The following is a 23,459-nucleotide window of genomic DNA, read 5'->3' as shown; positions in this document are numbered from 1 at the left end:
TGTTCAGTGCATTAATCATTCATAACTCTGGGTATGAATGGGGCTCAGTTCCACACAACCACAGCACAGATTCAGTGGCAGAATCCCAAGATCCTGTCACAGTTCACTAGCTTAGTGCTTCCTGCCACATGGTGCCCGTCATGACGTCGCATTACGAGAGAGCGAGTGAGAGCGCGAGGCCCGAGTCCGCCCTGCCGTTTACCCCCGCGCTCAGCTTCACACGTGTGAATTAGCTCCCTGTCACAGACAGCAGCGTATAGTAGCAGACCAGCTGGACAAATCCTCCACCCGATTATTCTGCAATCAGACCCCTGGCTCCGTGCCCACGGCCTCCGTCGCTCCAATCTCAGACAGGGATTAACGGACCTGCACCGGAGCTGACGGACCGGTGGATCAGCTCAGCAGCCGGCGACGGCTCGGTACGACTCTCACAGTCCACAAACCTGCACTCGAACCCGCGAAGGCGCCAGCCAGCCAGCCACCACCCGGCTCTTTACTCAACCAAAAGTGGAGCTTTTTCTGTGGCTCTTCTCCAAAGTACCCCTTTTTGGCACCTTTATTTTTAAGAGCGTGGGCGTGTTTATCTGCACCACACCGAGTCGCTGCGCTGGTGAGCCATAAACCTGCAAACAAGCAGCGTGATCAAAAGAGAAGAGCTGGAAAAGTCTCAGAAGATGCTGCCAGAACCCAACTTCACACTAAACCTCCAAAACCCTTCCACCACCAGCGCAGACCCTGGATCACAAAGTACAAAAACTACAAACCAATACAGATAGAGCTGTGTGAGATGACCAAAAACACTTATCCTGATTGTATTGGGCAGTATGACCAAAAATGTATTGGTGAATGTATTTTTTTACATTGATATACTGATGGTTTCACAATATATCACTGTATTTCTCTATTTTTTGCATGACTGAGCTTTAATATAGGTTGTAAGTTACTACTGTACTGATGGCTTTGATGAAGGCTTTGATTAGCATTGGGTTCACTTTATCCCACAAAATATATACTCAATATATAAAGAAATCAGACTTCATTAGCAGAAAAACAGCTGAAAAAATTGATCATATCAATCAATAGACCATACAAACAGCTTCCCTTTTCAAAACTTAATATTTTAAATAGTTCCATAAAGCACTATTAACAGTCATCATAAAATACTCAAAATGTAAGCATTCGAAGAGATTTTTCCCCAAAGGCTCTTTTGCACCACTAAAGCACAACTTTAATACAAATTTACATATGTTATGTTGTTATTATTATTGAAGCCATCAGAGGCATTACAGTATTAAAATCCCAATTCCCTTCTTTCTCCGATTAACAAATCAATTAAATTCAGCGTACATTAAAATTATACTTTTAGCTACAGAGTTAATATATTTAATCAGGGCTATAGTTACTGCTCTTGAAGCTTTTTTGCACCTCATATCCAAAGATTTAGGGAGTTCTATTCTTTTTTAGCATCCAGAACCATTTCTAGGCTCGTCTACACTGTGGGCCACAGCGCCTCTAGTGGTTTGGTGGTATGGTAAAAATGCATACCAGTAAGAAGTAAGCAGTTTTATGAGAAGAACACCCAAAGAACACCATCCTAACTGTGAAGCATGGGGTGGAAACATCATAATCTGGAAGTGCTTTGCTTGAAAGGTTACAGGACGACTACAACGTACTAAAGGGAGGATAGGTGGAGTTATGTATCGCAGGAATTAGACCAACAACCTTCTTCTCTCAATAAGAGAATTGAAGGTTGTGGCTGGGCCTTCCAGCATGACAATGACCTGAAACACACAGTCAGGACAACTAAGAAGGAGTGGCTCCATAAGAAGCATTTCAAGATCCTGGAGATGCCTAACCAGTCTCTGAATCTTTAGAGGGAGCTGAAACTTGATGTTGTCCAGCGACAGCCTCAAACCCTAAAAGATCTGAAAAAGATCTGTATGGATGAGTGATCCATAATCCATAATCCATAATCCATAATCCCTGCCGCAGTGTGCAAAAACTTGGTCAAAAACTGCAGAAAACATCTGGCAGAAAAAATATGTTTCTGTAACAAATATTACTGAAATATTACAAACATTTCTGTAACAAATATTACGTTCTGTTTCTTTTTTTTTGATAAAATGCTTATTTCATGCAACTAAATGCAAATTAATGATTTGAAAATCATATAATGTGATTTTCTGGATTTTGGTTTTAGATTCCGTCTCTCACAGTTAAAGGGTACCTACGATTTTTTTATCATTTTATTGTGCAAATTGTTAATTAAGTATAACATATAAAGCAGTAAAATACTTTTCACTTTCACTTTTCAACTAAAATGAAATGGTGCACCTAACTTAGAGTCAACAGTAAGATCAGTGTTTCTCAATCCTGGTCCTGTGCCCCTCCCAGGGCTACCACCAGCTAGCCAATTGGGTTCCCTAATCACAAATGACTCCAGATGTAATGGAATGAAGCAAAAAAGGTTCTATTCAGTACTAAGAAATAGTTTTTTTTAATGGTGGATAAATAGAAACAAACATCAAACAAAGAGCAAATAGTTCTTTGTTGATTTTGATTCTATATAGAACCATTGCATTAAGCCAAGAAACCTCGTGGCTGATTCCCCCACACTAATCCTGCTTTAATCACTGTCTCGTCTAGGAAACCCACCCATTAAGTTGCTTTTTAAGGAGGTATCGTCAAATATAAGATCTAGACGCATTAGTTTTCCATTAGTTAACGGCATTAAGGAGCACTCAAACCTAACGGCTCCACACGGTCCTGATAAAACATTTATTAACTGTTTATTAGGGGTTTGCGATACGGCCCTATAAAATAATATCACGATATTTCAGGGTATTATTGAGATATCGATATTATTGGCGAAATTAAAAAAAAATAATTATTTAAAAATTTTTATTATAACTGATGGAAAAGACAATATAAAAGAATTATCTAGTAGTAAGATCTGAGGATATAACAATGATTATCTGTTGATATCAGATGGCCGTATCAATCAAAACTGATACCGACTTCCTGCAGATCTGCAAGTTTGATAATACACATATTATTATTATAGCAAAATGATGAGTTTCTGTGAATTTAGCAAATTAAAAACCTCTGGAATATAATCAAGAGGAAGATGGATCAAGATCACAAACCATCAAACCTGAAAAGCTGAAGTGCTTACTGAATTTTTGCACCAGGAGTAAAGCAGCATAAAGTTATCCAAAAGCAGTGTGTAAGACTGGTGGAGGAGGAGAACATGATGCCAAGATGCTTTTTAAAAAAACTGTGATTAAAAACAACCAGGGTTATTTAACCAAATATTAATTTTAATTTTCTTTAAAACTTTATGAAAATGAGCTTGTTTTCTTTGCATTATTTGAGGTCTTTTTTTTAGCCATTTCTCATTTTCTGCTAATAATTGCTCCATACTTCACAATAACCATAAATTAGATGCAGTAGTTACTGAATAATACATAGTAGTGATTGGCTAATGAGCATCGGGATCAATACGTATACGAATATTAATCAGGGATTAAGGAGTTTAAGGGGTTAAGCATGGTATAAACCAGGGGTCTCCAATCTGGCCCGTAAGGTTGTTTGAACAATAAAATTAATAAATAAAATAAAATGCTGAGCTTTTGTTTACGTTCCTCTCTTGTCTCTCTGTCATGTTCTTAGGCTCCCTATTTCCTTATAAGGGCGTTTTTATTTTTGTTCTTTCCTTGCTGTGTCTCAATTCACTAACCGGGGCAGAGTGATAGCGTATTGGAGCGCGACCCTTATGAAACGGGTTGGATCTTTTTATTTATTTTATATTGGGTTTACCTGCTTTGAGATCAACTGTTCTACAACTGGGTTCAACAACCCTCTGGGCTGGAGAGCTACTAGTCTGTAGCAGCACTCCATCATCCCATTACACTGCAGAGCCCTGGTATAAAACCCAAGAGAACAACCCCAAAATACCAAAATACCAAGTTCTCCATCAGACTCACCAGCGTGCAGAACCTCTCAGGTGGGTTCCCGCAGGTGATGTTGGGGGGGTCCACTCGGACCTGCATGTAGTCCTTCATGGACATGGATCTGGGCTGGCAGGCGTAATACTCCCACGTGGGTCCATCGTCAGTGCTGACCAGCGACTTGCATATGTCGTACTGGCCGAGAGTCAGGAGGACGCAGTGGAGGAAGAGGGACGCCTGTAAGAGCATGGCACTGGGTACCACCGTGGGCATGGGGAGGCGACTGGTGCCACAGCTGGAGAGAGAGAGAGCGGGCGGGCGGGAGGCTTCAGCATGGACGGTGGACACCTTTCATCGCTCGGGATCTGGACCATCAACCATCCATTCGCTTGGAATCATTCGCTTATAGTCATTCACTTATAGTCATTCGCTTGTGTGAAGAGTGTTTTTCACGTTCTTCTTATTTGTGGTAAAAACCAATTTAAACACCAAAAAGAGTGTGTGATAAAAGTATTCTGATTTTATGACTTGGTTGACCTCACACAGCTCAGGTGAACATCTTCTCTCGTGCACGTTAAGCAGTAAAGTCCACAGGTCCTCCTCATGCTGTTGGATGTGTCGATGTGCTTGTAGACGTGCGACAGCTCTGTAGATCATCAGCATCAGCAGCTCTCATCCCTGTCTTTCTCTCTAGGAATCCAGAAAGAGAAGAGAAGAAAGAAGAAATTAAGAATTGAATAATTCTTTAAACAAAAAATAAAAAACACATCTTCACCCAGTGCAGCAGCTTCAGCATTTTTTTTGCTTCCTCTCTCTCTTTTCTCTTTTCTCTCTTCTCTTTTCTCCATCTCCCGCATATCGGGTTGCATTAAAAAGTAAACCAAACTGAAGCGGCGTGAGGTGATATTCCCATGTGGCCGTGCTAAACAGGACGACTCTCAGACACTTTGCTATCTTTAGATGAGAGGAAACACACAGGAACAGAAAAACAATACTCACGAGCCTGGTCTGACAAACGCCTGACAATCTGACAAAACCCCCCCAATAAAACTAAATAAAAAGTTTGTGAGAAAAGGAGAGCTTGTGGGAATTAAGCGTGAGGAACATTTTTATTCATTGCTTTTTTTTATAATGCTTGTAATGTTATTTGAGGCTTTTATTAGAGCACTATGATATTGTACATCACACTGAGACATCACTTTACACACTGACAATGATAAGTACAGATTTGTACTGGGCTGTACTTTATATTAAGGTACAACAAAGTACTTTTTTTTTAGTGAAAGTCTTATTTTGTACCCATGTTTTTCGTACCAGTAAAGATTATAAATAAGATTATAAACATTAGCATCAGCTGAATATGTGTCAAGAACATGATGATCCAAAATAGTCTGGCTCTTAGTTTAGAAATGTATAATTATAATATATATTGTTGATTATTACAGTGAGACAGAATACTGAATGTACCTTTTGGCTGGTTAAAAGTTACAAATCTGTACTTTCTGCTGTTAAGAAAGATTTTGTACTTCAGAGGGAACAAATCTGACCCTGTAAATCTGACACAATATTGTACCTTTGATGGTAAAATTATGAAAAGTGTGCCTGGGAGTACAAGAAAACCCTTATATCATACCTCTGTTTTAGTGTGTAGGCATCATTTTATTCAGTTATTAAATAGAGGGCAAAATTAAAGTGAAGAGAAAGGTTTGAGAAAAATACAAGAAGGCAAAATTCCAAATATGGGATTAAAAAGGTGGTATAAGTGTGCTTTTTGCCTTTTTTAAGCTATTTTTTGATTTATTCATTGATTGATTATTTTTTGTAATGACAGTTTAATGTTAAAAGAAAGTCACAATGTCTAAACAAAACTCTTAAATAAAGACTAGCCTTTTTTTTGCTTTTCTTCTTAGAATTATTTTTTTTATGTCTATTCACATGATTCTCCACGTATGTTGTACACTCTAAAAAACAGAGGTACGATATGAGTACTTTTTTGTACTCGAAGGTACATTCTTTATAATTGTACCCTCAAAGGTACAATATTGGTCTTTACAGGGTCAGATTTGTTCCCTCTGAAGTGCAAAGTCATTTCTAACAGCAATAAGTACAGATTTGTACCATTTAACCTGCAGCCAAAGGGTACATTCAGTAGTCTGCATCACTGTACTAATGAACAGTATATATTTAAATTGCACATTTTTTATTTGAAAGCCAGACAATTTTGTATCATCAAGTTTTTGAGCCATTTTTAGTTGATGACAATGTTTATAATCTTTATAATCTTTACTGCCACAAAAACCATGGGTACAAAAAAGTACTTTCACTGAAAGGTACTTTTTTGAACCTTAATATAAGGTACAGCCCCAGCGACAAGCTTTATACTCTTTCAAGTACAAATCTGTACTTATATTTCTTAGAGTGTATGGATGCATAAACTGTATGTCATCGCTGCCCAATAAAAAACATCAATCAATCTCCAAAACATCAACTTTACAGGAGAGAGATAAAATCATCTTAACTTTCAATGGAAGTCAAAAAAATAAAAATAGTTTAATTCAGGTCATTTTGTACAATATCTTTATAATGTACTTTAATCAAGAAATCTCTACACAGTGTAAAGAAGAGTTTGTTTGTTCACATTATGAAGTAAAGTAAAAATTGACAAAAATGTATATAGGTCTCGTGATATCTTTTCAAAATCATCAAAATTAAAGCAGCAGCACTTTTAGTTTAGAACTTTTAAAGCTCAGCTCTATTTTATTATATGCATTTTAATTATTTAAGCAAGCAGTCTGAGAAACAATGATTCCTTTTTTATTTATTAATATTAATTTTATCTATTAAAGATTCACACTAAGAAAAGTAAGTGCAGATTTGTACAAAAAAGAGTATTTTTGTAAATTATATTAATGGTACAATAAAGTACCTTTCAGTGAAAGTCTCTTTTTTGTACTGATAAAGATTAAAAATAAGATTACAAACATTATAATCAGCTAAATATGTGTGAAAAATATGATCTAAAAATGTTTGGCTTATGTATATAATTGAAATATATATTGTTATTTATTACAGTGATACAGAATACTGAATTGTAGCTGGTTAATTGGTACAATTAACTGTTTTTTTGTGTTTTTTAATATTTTAAACTACTCATCTAAAAGTTAGCAGTGCCAACAAGCTCTTTCAATAAAAGCATAAAAGCGTAAAATTGAACTTTACCACAAGTTAGCGTAAAAAAGCATAAAATTAGCGTTAAAAAAAGCATAAAATTAACTTTACTCCAAGTTTTTTATCCCCACTTTTAGCGTGACTTACCCCGAGTGAGGCTCATCGTCTTGCCACCAAGCCCACGCCTCTGCTCCGCCCCAGCCTCCCCCGGAGCATCGCGTCTCCTCCCGGCTAAGCAGCAGCAGCACTTCAGGCTGGGTCCGCGCGCATGGCTCCGCTGATTTGTAGTCTTTAATCTTCGCACTTTTCCTCTTTTTTATCTTGTTTTCTCGTGAAGTTCCACTCAAACCCGTTCCGTTCCTCCTTTCTTTCCTTTATCTCTTTCTTCTGGATGCTTCTTCAATCAGCAGCATCTCTCCTTTCTTTTTCCTCTCCCGCTCCTCCTCCTCCCGCTGCTCCTCCGGGCTCTGGATCTTATCTCTGCCGGGTCTCCGGCTCCCTCTCCCCGCGCAGCTCCGCTCCAGCTCCCGCTCCCGCTCTCGAGCTCCGGGTCTCTCTCCTCTCCTCCTCCTCCTTCTGCACCATCAACTTTCCCCCTCTCTATCCCTCTATCCCTCTCTCTCTCTCTCTGCTGCGGGGCTTCTGGAGCTTCTGCAGCTCCTGTTTTTAAAGGATGATGTTGTTTAAAGCGTGTTTAAGAATAATAATAATCAGCCCGGGTGCTGGAGGCCGGCTGTCCCGCTCCGCAGCTCTGTTCCTGGGCTCAGTGAGAAAGTTTGTGGCGCTGCGCGGAGGAGCAGGGAAGCGTCCCGGGAGGAGATCAGGCAGCCCGCCCTGCTTAAAGGGGCAGGACCGCGGTCACATGACTGGAGGAGGCTGGAGGGAAGAACCAGGGAGGGGATGATGGTTTATCACAATACATTAAACCATTAAAACCGATACGATTAAAATCTAAATAAATTAAAAAAAATAACATAAATAAAAAAGTATTATTAGCTACATAATTTATATATATAAAGAAAAAAGCTGTATATGTATATGCTGTAACTTTTGTACATACCATATTCACTGTCCTTTTTTCTACAAACTGTTTATTTGTACTTTCAGCAAATAAACTATAATATTTTACTGTAACTGCTGTGATCATGAATGTTATATATGTTACAGTATGTTACAAATCTCTGCATCTTATTCTCACCGTGCACATTTTATTGTATCGTATCAGTACTGCACTGTCCTGTCTGTAAAATTGTCATTTGATTTGTGTATTTTATATTTGTCTATTGTATTGTTGTTCCATGTTACATTACATGCCATTACATTATACATATACATATACAGATGCTTTTGTTCAAAGCGACTAACAATTATCATGTACATAGAGTAATAGAAGTTTAAGGTAAAACAATTTTTTTAGACAGGGCTAAAGAAGGTCAAAGGGAAATAATGGGATAGAGGAGGAAATAAGAGGAAGAAGGAAATGTGGTTAGAAGTAGTTCGTTTGTTAAAATGTAATGAAATGTAACCTCTTGACCTGACTTAAAAAATATATATTTAAGTTTGTTTAATTGTTTAACACTTTTTGTTTGCTAAATAATTAATAATACTACTTTGGATGGCTTTAATATTATTATATTAATCTACAATGCATAATTTTTAAAGATAATTTAAAAAACACTAAAGTTAAGTTGTGTTCAAACTTTTAAAGCGTTGCGGTTAAGATCTGCAGGCGCGGACTGATATATGAACTACAAGTCCCAGGAAAGTCGCTCAGCAGTGACGTCACCCGCGCGCCCGGTGATCACAGTCGGCGGAGCCATGGCGGATGTTATGAATGTTGGGGTGAATTTGGAAGCGTTTTCTCAGGCTATAAACGCCATTCAGGCGCTGCGCTCCAGTGTCACCAGGGTGTTCGACTCTCTGAAAGATGGGATGAAGAATAAAGACACGCTGGAGGGACGAGAGAAAGCTTTTATCTCTGAGTTTCAGGATCATCTGCAGTCAGTCAACCGGGACCTAACGTGAGTTAAGCAGCAGCAGCAGCTACACACATCACTAACTCACTAATTACTCACTAATACTCTAAACACTACTGATATACTCACTAATAACATACTGCACCTATTACACTTATTACACTTACTACAGTCAGTAAACCGGGACCTGACGTGAGTTAAGCAGCAGCAGCAGCTACACACATCACTAATACACTACTGATATACTCACTCATACACTACTGAATTAGTCACCTATACAGTACTGATATATCACTAATACACTACTGCACCTATTACGTATTACACTTACTACAGTCAGTAAACCGGGACCTGAAATGAGTTAAACAGCAGCAGCAGCTACACACATCACTCACTCACTAATACACTACTGAATTACTACACTAATTAAACTACTGAATTGCTCACTAATACACTACTGAATTACTACACTATTAAACTACTGAATTGCTACACTGATGCACTACTGAATTAATCACTAGTAAACTACTGAATTAATCACTAGTAAACTACTGAATTGCTCACTAATACACTACTGAATTATTCATTAATACACTACTGAATTATTCACCAATACACCACTGAATTACTCACTAGTACACTAGTACTAGTACAGTATATTATACCTATTACACTTTTTACCCTCAGTCAAACCGCAACCTGACATGAGTTAAAGAGCAGCAGCCACTAAACACCACTTACTCACTAATACACTACTGAATTACTCACTATTATACTACTGCACCTTGTACACTTATTACACTTACTACAGTCAGTCAACCGAGACCCGACGTGAGTTAAAGAGCAGCGGCAGCTACACACCACTTACTTACTAATACACTTCTAAATTGCTACACTACACTACTGAATTAATCACTAGTACACTACTGAATTGCTCACTTATACACCACCGAATTACTCACTAATACACTACTGAATTACTCACTAATACACTACTGAATTACTCACTAATACACTACTGAATTACTCACTAGTACACTACTGCACCTATTACACTTAATACACTCAATCAACTGAGACCTGACATCAGTTAAAGAGCAGCTGCAGACAGACACCACTTACTGTACTAATTACACTTATTACACTAATTACACACATTACAGTACTAAACTACTGAATTACTCACTTATACTCTACTGCACCTACTGCACTTAATACAGTACTAACCTACTGAGTTACTACAGTAGTAACTCACGGAATTATTCACTGATACTCTGCTGCACACACTTTAAACTCAGTGTTCTTCATTATTTTAACATTTTCTGGTTTGTAATTTAATATTAAATTCATCAGAACTATAGGCAAGGCGAGGTGAGTTTGTTTCTATAGCACCTTTTATACACAGAGGCAAATCAGAGGGCTTTACAAAAAGATTTAAGACACAATCCAGAACAAGTTTAAGGAATTTATAAGAAATTTTAAATTAAAGGGGAGGGTTCTTTTTAATAACAGAATTAAAATGAATACAAGTGGAATATAAGAAATAAATCTAAGGCAATACAGAGCATATTGTTCCAAAGAGGACTATGATGAAAACATTCCTTAAGCTACAAATTACTTTATCTCTACTTATCTACACACATGTTTTCAGTATTTAGATAATGCGGTGCAGTATGATGTTATACTGTCAGTATAATTTCCTCTTGATCTTGTTTTTTTGCAGTGAATTAGAGCGACTCAGTAATCTGGTTGGAAGACCTTCAGAGAGCCATCCGTTACACAACAGCGGGCTGCTCAGCCTGGACCCGGTGCAGGACAAAACCCCCCTGTACAGCCAGCTGCTCCAGGCCTACAAATGGTCCAACAAGGTGAGAGACGTTAATGAGCAGAGCGCTGTGTTCCTCAGCCTGCAGGACCGTATGAGCTATATCAGTTTATTTATTGGATCGGTGAAGTAAAATTTTAATGTAAATGAGTTTATAGTTAATGCAGGTGATTTTGTTTTGGGGTAAAGACTTGACAGCGGCGTCACTAGACCTTTTAAAGGAGCTCAAATACCTATAAAAATCCCACTCAAGATTTAGAGTAAACAGTTGTCTTTGTTATTTTTAAGCAGACTTGTTTATATTAGAAAATCTTATAAAGTAAATATCATCCACTTTGTGCACAAATACACACATGCTCACATAAAGTCTACTGTTAAAAGTGGAGCAAAAGAGGCTAGCTGTTGTGCTGTTGTGTTGTTTAGGTTGATTGGTTGGTTGTAAGGTTGGATGGTTGGTTGGTTGGTAGGTAGTTTGATAGGTTGGTAGGATGGTTGTTAAATAGTTGGTTGGATGGATGGATGGATGGATGGATGGATGGATGGATGGATGGTAGGTAGGTAGCTTGGATGATAGGTTGGTTGATGCTAGTTGGTTGGTTGGTAGGTTAGTTGGTTGGTTGGTAGGATGGTAGGTTAGTTGGTTGGTTGGTAGGATGGTTGGTTAGTTGTTTGGTTGGTAGGATGGTTGGTTAGTTGGTTGGTTGGTTGGTAGGATGGTAGGTTGGTTGGTTGGTTGGTAGGTTGGTAGGTTAGTTGGTTGGTTGGTATGATGGTAGGTTGGTAGGAAGTTTGATAGTATAGTTGGATGGATGGATGGATGGATGGATGGATGGATGGTAGGTAGGTAGCTTGGATGATAGGTTGGTTGTTGGTAGGATGGTAGGTTGGTTGGTTGGTTGGTAGGTTGGTAGGAAGTTTGATAGTATAGTTGGTTGGATGGATGGATGGATGGATGGTAGGTAGGTAGCTTGGATGATAGGTTGGTTGATGCTAGTTGGTTGGTTGGTAGGTTAGTTGGTTGGTTGGTAGGATGGTAGGTTAGTTGATTGGTTGGTAGGATGGTTGGTTGGTTAGTTGGTTGGTTGGTATGATGGTAGGTTAGTTGGTTGGTTGGTATGATGGTAGGTTGGTAGGAAGTTTGATAGTATAGTTGGATGGATGGATGGATGGATGGATGGATGGATGGATGGATGGATGGTAGGTAGGTAGCTTGGATGATAGGTTGGTTGATGCTAGTTGGTTGGTTGGTTGGTAGGATGGTTGGTAAGTTGGTTGGTTGGTAGCATGGTAGGTTGGTAGGAAGTTTGATAGTATAGTTGGTAGGATGATTGGTTTTATGTTGGATGGTATATTGGTTGGTTGGTTGGACGTAGGTTGGTTGGTAAGTTGGTTGGATGGTAGGTTGGTATGTTGGTTGGTACATTGTTAGAATGCATGGTTGGTTGTTTGATAGGTTTGAGGGATGGATGGATGATTGGTTGGTATTTCGGATGGATGGTAGGTTGGTATTTCGGATGGATGGTAGGTTGGATGGATGGATGGATGGATGGATGGATGGATGGATGGTTGGATGGATGGTTGGTTGGTTGGTATGTTGGATGGATGGATGGATGGTTGGTTGGTATATTGGATAGATGGTAGGTTGGTTGGTTGGAAGGTTGGTTTGTTGTGGCCTTTCCTTCACACTATGAAGCTCCAGCTCATCCCAATTAAATCATCATCTTAGTTCATCAGGTTTTGATCAGGGGATTAATGTTGGAAATTTATGAATTTAATAAAGAAACACATTGAATGAGAAGGTGTTTCCAAACGTTTTGACTGGTACTGTATATATATTTTTTTCATTATATTCCTCATTATATATAATAAAATTTTAACATTACATTATTATTACAAATAAAATAATAAAACTTATTTTGCACATTTTTAATAGTTTGCTGCACAGGTTGGCTTTACATTTTTCACTTGGTAAATCACGTGGTAAAATAGTGTGTTTGTGTTTTTCTTCCTGAAATGGCATATGTGCCTCTAGAAATCAATCCGAACAGCTGAGAAATGCAGGAGAAATTGATTTGTAAGTGTCGAGATTAATATTAGGTCCTCGAGACAATCCTGTTGATTGCGAGCAGATGACGCCTCCCCCCGGAGAGCCGCACTCCAGACTCCACAGATGTGCACCTCCTTATCTTACGCAGTATCAACATTTCCCCAATATCCATTACAGCCAAGTGCTCGGCCTCCTTTGATCATCAGTACTTTTGTGCGCTGAGTGCTTCTCAACAGGATTTGCTATTCTTGCTATAAATTTTGCTAAAGGATGCTCGGCTTTTATTGGCGGGTCTTTGATGTCTGGCGCTCAGGTGGATTCTGCGGCGCGCTGATTGATTGCGGGGGTCTGCAGAGCGAGTGAATATTTAGGAAACTGCACTGGTTTAACTGACTTTGCTGTTGTGTCTAGGCCTGTCCTGATGATAATTTTTTGTGAACGATATTTTGTCCCAGAAATTATTGCGATAAACTGTTTTTGGCATTTTTAGACCACTAGTTGGGCATTAATAAAATAATAACATAATGCTGTAACAAATGAATGAACCCTTTTAAAGACAATACACTTTCCATTCCTGTTTACTGTTTTCGCACCTAATTTTGGAATCTGAAAAGTTCCTGCTTGAACCAAATTAGAGACACCATGACGTGCAGCAGCCCCGGTCTGTCCCAGCTGGCTCACATTGGACCGGTATAAAGACCAGACCCTGCCTCAGCCTTCACTCTAGAGATACGCTGATATTGAGAGGAAGACTAAGGCAACAGGAAACTAAGAGACACTAAAGCGACTAGAGCCGCACTGTGCCGTTTTAATATTTCTTTAAGTTTGTTTTGAGTGTTGATGGATAGTCACAATATATATAACTGCATTTTCTAAGTGCAAACACAAAGGACGATATCATGATTATTTAAATGATTGAGGTCATGTTTATTTATTGAATGATAAGTCGATATTATAGTTATTGTGTCAGGCCTAGTTGTATCTTTAAATTAATTTTTCCTCGTTACTGTTTTTTTGGGTCGTCCGGACGTAGCTTCGCGCTCTTCTCTGATAAAACGGCGCGGGGTGGATGGGCCGGGCCGAGCTGATGTGGAATGACTGGGATGAAAGTGTTGGATCGATAGCGGTTGTCAGTTCATTGATCAGTCCGCTGCTCTCGCGCTGACAGGTGCGCTTAGCTCTTGTTTAGCTGCTTTTCCCGTCCGCACCCACCCAGCGCCTCGCCGCCTCTTTACCGCTAAAACAAGCCGACACCTTTCTGTTGTATCGTTTTGAGGTTCAGGTGGGCGGCTGCTCCGGGTTAAAAAGGCAGAATAAATACATAAAACATCTGTTCCTGAGATGAGACGAGTGTAGAGATACGTCTGGATCCCCCACGTGGAAAAGAAAGATGATGTTTTCCCGCGTGGATGTGCTAAACTGCTGGGTTTAAAGCTGATTTATGTGAGAGAGGCTCTTCCTGTAAGCGGTTAGTGTAAAAAAAAAAATAGTGGAAAAATTGTATCTTGTAACACAAACCTAACAGTATAATCCAACTTGCAAAATACAACTTTTTTTAAATCTTTTTTTTTTTTTTTTTTTTTTTCCCCCCCCCCATTTTTCCTGAAGTTTCCTAAACGTTACACTGACTGTGTTTCCACAGTTGCTATAAAAAGCTATGTTGCTTTGTGATGCTTGTAATTGATAATTGATGCTTGGTAGCTTTATAGGTTTCGCTCTCCTCCCCCTGCTCTCCTCTGTGGTGGGTGGAGGCTAGTTTCCCACAGCCCGGGGGTCAGGGCCCAGTGCAGCGTGGCTTTAAGGTGGGATTAGGGGCGGGTGGGCCGGGCGCGGTGGGGGCGGGCGTGGAGTTCTGCAGGAGTATCGACGCTCGCACTCGGCCCGACTGCAGCAACACACACTCTGTAATGTAAACACGATCGATGGGAGACGCTCCTGCCATGAGAATCAGGACTCGGCTGTTTCAGCTCCTCTCGGGGTGGGAACGTCACTCCTTCACCTGGGGAGGTCGTGAAGGGGGGGGGGGGGGGGGGGGGGCGGGTGGAGCTCGGTGGTATTTAGAGAAGAACCCCTGAAGGAAGAGGTCACGCTTCTGAAGGCCAGAAATAATATTAAACAAGATTTTTAAAGATTAAACTGATCCAGGAGTTCATTTACGAGGGAAGAGTTTGCTTGATCTTTTGAAGGCTTTGATCCGATATGCAAATATTAAGTATATAGTGAGAAAACCCTGCATATTTATGCAGATATTTTGTTATATCTTTAAATGAGACAACACTGTAGAAATTAAACTTGGATATTACAACTGGAATCCTCTTCCACTCTTAAAATGCTCTGCTTCAGAATGTAACAGTAGAGAAGAGTACATGTTGGGATTGTTAAACAGTTTAGCTTCCCAATGCCGGAAGCACTAATGTGATGCTACCACCACCATGCTTTACTGTAGGCTAGGGACAGGTATCTCTGTACTCTTCACAAGGACACCACAACACATGCATCTCAACAGACCACAGGACAGACTGGTTCCAGTAACCCATACTTTTAGCAAGCTTTCTTGTGCATCAGCTTCAGAAGAGGATCCCTTCAAGCTTTAGTCAAAAATTACTAACATCCTTTGCTTATGACCTCTAGGGTTCAAACAATGCAACTGCATAACATTCCGTCGCAATGCATCGTACCACATATTCCTTTCTTAGTGTACAAAGAATAGCCTTTAAATGATTACCATATTTTTCACACTATTAGTCGCACTTAAAATCATTTAATTTATGATTGCTTTAGTATATGAATTCTAACAGGAGTTTCAGTTTAGTTCTCCAGCGAGAAGACTGTAGCAGCATTAGCATTAGCCGCTAACTGCACTAAGCACGAGCACTTTCTATGTTAAGAGGTGAGTATTTTAGGCCTATAGGCTACTGCTAAACCTGGCTAGCACTGCTGGAGCAGCATTAGCATTAGTGCTAATTGTGCTAAGCAATCGTTCTTTAAAGTGTAGTCTGTGAGTTTACCTCCGACTGTTTATCTTTGTTGGGAGGCATTTACTAGCGCTAAACTAGCATATTAGCCGCTAATGATAATGATGCTGCACCTAGCCTTAGTGTAAATCTGGAAATCTAAGTGCTTTACTTTATTCACCCAAATAAACAGTTTTCAGTAGAGAAATCTGTGTAGATTAACATCCATGCGCCGTATAATCCAGTGTACCTGTATAGTGGGGAAAAATACGGTAAATAAGCAATAATTTCCCAGACTGTGTTCCCAATTCCTCCATGTCCCTCCATTTCATTGCCCTCATTGTATGGAGGAATGTCTTTAAATGTGGAGCGAGTCTCCGCTGTCCTAAAGACTTCAGAAACCCGAGGTTGCGTTTTTCAAAGTGAATGATGCATAATCTGGTCAGGAATTACCGGCGGACGGAGCGACTCGATTGGATTTGTGAGCGAGTGAATAAACATTTCATTACAGAGAAGCATGTTCAGCCCTCGGCTACCACCTGCCAATCAACATCACACACGGCCGCTGATGCAGGCGGGAGGAGAACTCTCAAGGTCTCTTCCTTCTCCAGGCCTCTGTTTTATTAAACAGGGACAAGCAATTTTCCCCCTTTCCTCCACCTTTAATGTAAAATGATGGATATATCCACTCTTCCCAACAAGGTCTTCTGAGTTTAGGAAGTCTTTTCTGCTGGCTGGAGAAAAGAACGAGGAGAAGAAGACGACTTAGAGCTAATATGCTCTTTAGAATTAGGTGGTGTATCTATATTAATGGAAGTTATGTACGATATACCAATAGTAGAAATGTATTTCAATACTTTTATACCAAAAAAAAAAAAAATTACACGTTTTAAAAATGATTTAGTACTGGTTTATTAGATAGGGTTTTGAGTTTAGATTCTGTGCCCGAGACTGGCCTTAAGAAAATGGTCTGTTTTTTTTTAATATTTTAATTTTATATAAAGCTATGATATATGATAATCACGATATAGCAAAGTAACAACTCAAACTTTGTTTTTTTGTGTGTTTTTAGACATAGGCTAAAAGCTCAATATTAGAAGGGTTGTTTGTTTAGAAAGTGTGTTTATTCTTAAACCAAGTTTAATTCTATTAGAGTAGAGGAAAGTCATTGTAAATTATGTTATTGTTGTTGGTATATTCGGGTTTAATGATTGTGCAGTGTATAGCCTTATTGCTGTTTTTTTTTGTGTCTTTGCACTTGAGCTATAAGCTCAATATATACATGTGGTTTGTCTGAACAGAGAAAGGGTAAGCGCTTAGCATGGTTAGTGGCTAATGCTGCTCCAGCAGTGCTAGCCAGGGTTAGCAGCAGGCTACAGGTCGATATTACCTCTAATTGGCTAACAGCACTGACAACTGTTTAAAATAAAGTCATTTTTACACTAATAGGAGTCTCTTAGAGTCTCTTCAAAAACAAATGCCAAATCCACCGGAGATCCTATGTGAACCTATAGTTTTGATTGAGCTGGAGCTTCTTTCACAGAAAAGTGAAGGAAAAGCAGCAGCTATTGTTCAGCACCTCCAGGAACTCCTTCCTTCAAGACGCTGAGGAAAAAAAAAATATTACAGGTGACTCTCCCTCATGAAGACACTGAGATTAAAATCTCACCAAGAGTCTGCAGATCTGCACTCAAAGATAATCTAAAGAATAAAACATATTCTGGTTTCTTTTTTTTTTTTTTTTTTTTTTTTTGTGTTCCTGTTTAGCTTTAATATAGTCTTCAATATTAAATTTACAATGTAAAAAAATTGTAAAAAGAAAAAAGTAAGAGAACCCAGCCCTTGTTAAAATAGTGAATATATATATATATATATATATATATATATATATATATATACATATAAATATATAGTAATAGTGCAGGAGATGGTTGTAGAATCTGCTTCTTGCTTTTATCTCTCCTTTTCAGAATCTTCTGTCCTGTCAGAAAGCAGACAGGCCCGGTTAAGGCGACCCGTGCAGAACAGATTCCTCCTTCCTGTACAGTAATGATCGCTTCCTTCCAGATAAAAATCCCCCTCTGTCTTTTTTATCAGTGCTTTCCCCCTCGTCTGCGGCGCGTGACGGGGATGCCACTAAATCATTGTCAATTACGGCCGGGCTGCGCGGGAGGGAGTGCTTAATGGAAGCTAACGCTGTGATTAACACTCGCAGCTCGCGGCCAGCTGTGAATCGCAGCCGTCGGGGAGCAGTGAGACGGTTAAGTAGCTGCTTATCTGTGCTCCTGAGCGCGCGAAAGACATCAGGCTGTTAGCCCGGCGGCCATTACTGCCAGGCGGCTCCCGCTGGCTGCCTTGGCAGGGGCTGGCAGGCACAGGTGAACTGCGGGACCAGCCAGACTATCATTGTTGCTTCCAGTCGGGCGTGGGAAAATCTCAGAGTCTACAGGTTTGGAGGGTGCATGAGAAAAATTATTATTATTTATTTTTTTTTTTGCAATGTTGAAACCTGCGAGTTCTGAGAAAACTATTCCAGGTGGATTAAAATACTTTCTCGAATCCTGTTCATGCAGCTTGCCATCAGCCGGATGCCGGAGCCCCGAGAGAGCACAATTGTCCTTGCTCTCTCTCTGGGTGGGTACAGTAGATCAGTAGATGGCGCTCTCTCTTTCCCCTATTCATCACTCCTTATAGGGTGATGTGGATCAGCACAAGGCTGCGTCTGTGAGCTGATGTATTAGAACCGAGTCGCTGCGTCTCTTTTTCCAAGCGTTAGCGCTGAGTGTGATGATGCTATTCGGCAATGTTACAGCATCAGCAGCAGTTCAAAAAGAGGCGGAGCCTGACTTAACATGTATCGGAGGAGGCGTGTGCTAGTCTTCTTAAGCCTCCTGGTGTGTTGGAGTTCTATTGAATGGGTTGGGTAATTGGCCGTTAAAATTGGGGACAATTTTTCATTGTTCATTTGGAGCTTTAGTTTCTGCCTCTATTTGGTTTGGTTTCACACAGGCATAAAACTAAAGACTAACTAAACGCACCGAATGCGCATCAATAAATCACCCGAGCACATCAGAGTCTCCTCTGATTGGTCAGAGTTGTCTGGCGCAGGAGTAAAAATATATATATATAGTCAGAAGATTCTTGTGTTCCAGTGTGTATATCTGTATATCTGTGCAGTGTGAAGCTGCTTTAATACAGAACGCTAAAAAATATCGAACACAGGTTTTTCAATAGGATGTGCAGCTGTAAGCAGTGAACGAAGCTCATACTGTACTCTTAGTGTGTAAACAGCATGGAGCAGCAGAGACAGCGTTTGTTCATAGCTGTGGTAATTATCAGCGTTATCTGGCTAATATATCAGATTAAACTGCATCTTATCAGAAGTTTAGCTCAGATAAAAGGAGTATATTTGATGGCTGAGTCGGATTAAGACCGGATCGTGTTCTCACCACAAGAGAACCGCTCCAGAGTTTGTTTTCATCCCAATTAAACCAGTTTTTGGTTGAAACATTTGTAAAGAATGTAACTTTAACAGCCTCTTTGGTTTGGTTTTGTCTGTGTTTGTTGTTTATTTAAGTTCTCCAGGGTTTTTACTGGGATTAAAGCCATGACCTTGTGCAACCTTTGTTGGAGCTCCTCAAGATGTTATCTCAGGATCATGTTTTGCATTAAAGAAGCTTCTGCTTTGCAAAAATCCGCCTAAAATCTTCAAATGTAATTGTTTCCTTTCTAGTCTTCTCTTGTCTCTAAATCAGAGCTGCAGTATTGTTATGCTGGTATCTTGGCTAAGCTTTAAAGGAGACGTTTAAGTGTTTTTTTTTTTTGTTTTGTTTTTTTCTCAGATCAGGTTCTTAATTATGGAACAGCGTTTTGTTTGCTGTTCTCCTGCTTGCTCTTGCAGAATCATCAAACAGAACAGATGGTCTGAACATTTGGTGTGTAGGTAAATACTTTAGCGCTTTGTCTCAGAATGCGTTTTTTTTCCCTCTCATTCAGGATTTCTAGGATTGAGCGTTCAGTGTGTTCGGTTCAGTTTCAGACCCTCACCCAAATACTGAGCACCGCTGCATTTCTTCAGGAGCCTCCGGCCTTGATTCGCCCTGTAAAGGTCACATTGCCGAAGGCGGTGAGCATTTCCTACATTAATAGCCAACCTGTCCGCGCAGGCACTCGGCTAATGAGTGCAGATATGAAGGCCCTGCAGTCGGCTCGGCAGTCGGTTCAATGAAAAGTCCAATGAAAAAATTGGGACGTTGTGTAAAACATTAATAAAAAACAGAATTAAATGATTTGCAAATCCTTTTTAAACTGATATTCAATTAATTGCACTGTAAATACAAGACATTTCATGTTTAAACGGGTAAACTTTATTGTTTCTTGCAAATTCAGTCACTTATTTTGTATTTGATGCTACAATACCTTCCAAAGAAGTTGGGATAGGGGCATCTTTATCACTTTTCACTTATAACAAGAGTTAATTACTTGAACACAGAACTTTCTTCCACATGTTTGCTGTGTCTCCTCTATAGCTTGTGGGTACAAACTTTTTTTTATGTCTTTCTTCAACAATGGTTTTCTTTCTATCGCTCTTCCATAAAGGCCAGAGTTGTGGAATTCATGACTTATAGATTCTTCCACCTGAGCTGTGAATCTCTGCAGCTCCTCCAGAGTGACCATGGGTCTCTTAACTGCTTCTGTAACCAGTGTTCTCTTTGCTGGACCTCTCAGTTTGGGTGGATCATGGCTGTGTCTTGGTAGGTTTGTAGAAACAGTTGTAGAATACTTAATTTTTTGGATGATGGATTAGGAACAGTGCTCCTTTTGATATAGGATAATGATATACGTTATTACACACATTATCAGCCATCGATACCAGGTTATTTTATAGGATATAGGGTATTTGGAGGGATGGCAAAGTTAACAAAACTTTAATTCTTAAAAAAAACATTTTCTTTCAAAGTCAAAAGAGCGGTGAACTTTAATCTACACAGAATTTTCTCCTGAAACCTGTTTATTTAGGTGCGTAAAGCTCTTCCTTTTATTTACAATGAGTATCGATTTCAACAATTTTGACAGAAATGGCCAAAAATAAAGGCCAAAATAAGGGTTTTAGAGTTTTATTTGATACAAATTTAGAAAACCATGCATTATTTTGGGTCCATATCACAATTATGTGCTACTTTGTGTTGATCAATCACTTAAAATGATGTACGATTAGTTATTTTTTTTTAGTCTTTTACTGGACCGTAGCTTTAATTTAGACCTTTATCAGTACAGGACATATGTCGGCCGTTCCTGCGTTCAAAGAGCTCATATCTCCTCCACTGCTGTTCCCACCTTCAGCATTCAGACGAGCTCCTCAGTCCCTGATATCAGACCACTGAATACAATTTCTCAGCCTTATCATTTATATCATTTCTACCGCCGGCTGCTTTTCTTTTGGTTAAAGCTAATCAAAAGGTCCCCCGGCGAGTGGACCGGCAGCTAATGGCTTTTCCCCCTACTGTAAAAATTGTGTTAAAAAGAGTCATGTGGCTGTTTATAGGCTTTAATCATGTGCTGAATGAAGCTGTCAGAGCAAACAAATGGTGCGGCTGAAGCGCCGTGCCCACGTCCACATCAGAGAGCGGCACGAGCGTCGCGCCAGCGCCACGCCACGCTCCAACCCCGCCGCTAATGATGGAGCACGCGGCCCGCGATCGCTGTGCCGGCCTGGACTAATAGGTCGCTCACTCTTAAGATCATGTCGGCACGAGGGTGGGGGCGGTGGTGATATGGAACAACACATAGAGTAAGAAAACGCTGACCTTTCGAGAAGCCGCTGCTCTAAAGGGGGGAAATGTTTGATGTTGTAACTTTACGAGTTTATATTCCTTTATTAGCTAACAGAGGAGAACCGGACGGGTTTAAAGCGTCGCAGATCCGCTCGCCTCCACCCGTTAATTCTGCTCCAAACCGACGCTTTCATACACAACATCTGAGTATTTACCTTCATAATAGTGAACGCTTATCTGAAAAAAAAAAGACTTTAAAGTGTGTGTGAGCGTGTGCAGATGTGTGTGTGTGTGTGAGCGTGTGCAGATGTGTGTGTGTGTGTGTGAGTGTGTGCTGTGTTTTGTGGCGTGTTTGCTTGAGTTGGGGTGAGGTGTGTTGGGTTGGGGTGTGTTGGGTTGGGGTGTGTTGTGGTTTGTGTGTGTTGGGGTTTGTGTGTGTTGGGGTTTGTGTGTGTTGGGGTTTGTGTGTGTTGGGGTTTGTGTGTGTTGGGGTTTGTGTGTGTTGGGGTGTGTGTGTGTGTGTTGGGGTGTGTGTGTGTGTGTTGGGGTGTGTGTGTGTGTGTTGGGGTGTGTGTGTGTTGGGGTGTGTGTGTGTTGGGGTGTGTGTGTGTTGGGGTGTGTGTGTGTTGGGGTGTGTGTGTGTTGGGGTGTGTTTGTGTTGGTGTGTGTTTGTGTTGGTGTGTGTGTGTGTTTGTTGAGGGGGGTGTGTGTGTGTTGGGGTGTGTGTGTTGGGGTTTGTGTGTGTTGGGGTGTGTGTGTGTGTGTGTTAAGTGTTTCTGTTATTCTCCCTCTTGCTCTGTCACTTTTGCTTTTGTTGTCTTTCTCTCATTCTTTTGCTCTCTCACTCTTGCTCTTGCTTCCTTTCTCTTGCTGTTTCTCTCTCTCTCTCCCTCTCTCATGCTCTCCCTCTCTCTCTGTCCCTTGCTCTCACTTTTGGTCTCGCTTTTTTTCTTCGTTTGTTTTTTACTCTCTGACTCTTGCTTTCTTGCTCTCCCTTCTCCTCTGTCAGTCTCTTGCTTTCTCTCTCCCTTTCTCTATCTCTGTCCCTTGCTCTCTCACTTTTTGTCTTTTGTTCTCTCTCCCTTACTCTCTGTCTGTTTCTCTCCCTCTCTTACTATCTTGCTGTCTCTCTCTGTATTTAGTTCTTTCACCCTAGCTCTTTTGCTTATTGCTTTTTCACTTTGTCTTTCTCTTGCTCTTAATATCTCTCTTTCTCTCTGTCTTCCCCCACATGCTGTCTCTCTTTTGGACTTGCTCTCACACTTTTTGGTCTGTCTGTTGATCTCTCTCTCATTTGCTATGTCATAATTGGACTCTCTCTCTCTGTCTCTCTCTCTCTCTCTCTCTCTCTCTGTCTGTCTCTCTCTCTCTCTCTTTCCCTCTCTCTCTCTCTCTCTGTCTCTCTCTCTCTCTCTCTCTCTCTGACTGTAATTTAATCAGTGGTCCAGTGCAGGTTTAGGATCTTATTAAAACGCTGCTGCTCTGTCACACACCTCGCTCTCCTTGTTCAATCACGCCGCTGCAAACTTGTTTAAATCCAAATGAGTTTCTGGAGAGGAATCTGCCCGGTGTCATTTGCGTTTCTCGCGTGTGGCTGATTTATGAGAAGTGGGTGCAGATAGCACCCGGACCTGCAGATCCTCGTCTGATATTTAAAAATTAATTAACCCCCCCGACTGAGGTATCGATAGTTTTTCTTCCTGCTGTCCGTCAAACTCCCCGTCTCTCTCTCTCTCCCGGCGTTCTCTCCATCTCCTCTCGTCTC

The 23,459-nt window shown here is 40.3% G+C and overlaps 2 protein-coding genes across 3 annotated transcripts in view; one reads left to right on the top strand and one right to left on the bottom strand.

The window, feature by feature from the left end:
* Positions 1 to 8,017, bottom strand: part of ntng2a (netrin g2a) — a 96,004-nt gene extending 87,987 nt beyond the window's left edge. Inside the window, exons 1-2 of one of the 2 annotated variants that reach the window (XM_022670589.2) lie at positions 7,266 to 8,017; positions 3,987 to 4,640 (exon numbers count right to left, since the gene is read on the bottom strand). In XM_022670589.2, the coding sequence (XP_022526310.2) occupies positions 3,987 to 4,223 (237 nt within the window). In that variant the 5' untranslated portion in view covers positions 4,224 to 4,640; positions 7,266 to 8,017. The remainder of the gene's footprint in view (positions 1 to 3,986; positions 4,641 to 7,265) is intronic. The other variant, XM_022670588.2, reaches the window with a different exon arrangement.
* An 815-nt stretch (positions 8,018 to 8,832) lies between these two features.
* Positions 8,833 to 23,459, top strand: part of med27 (mediator complex subunit 27) — a 79,373-nt gene continuing 64,746 nt past the window's right edge. The window contains exons 1-2 of the mRNA XM_022670587.2: positions 8,833 to 9,139; positions 10,818 to 10,962. Coding sequence (XP_022526308.1) covers positions 8,862 to 9,139; positions 10,818 to 10,962 — 423 coding nt within the window. The 5' untranslated portion in view covers positions 8,833 to 8,861. The remainder of the gene's footprint in view (positions 9,140 to 10,817; positions 10,963 to 23,459) is intronic.

Source organism: Astyanax mexicanus, chromosome 12 (assembly GCF_023375975.1).
Source record: "Astyanax mexicanus isolate ESR-SI-001 chromosome 12, AstMex3_surface, whole genome shotgun sequence".
NCBI lineage: Eukaryota > Metazoa > Chordata > Actinopteri > Characiformes > Acestrorhamphidae > Astyanax > Astyanax mexicanus.
This window is presented reverse-complemented; position numbering and strand designations above follow the sequence as displayed.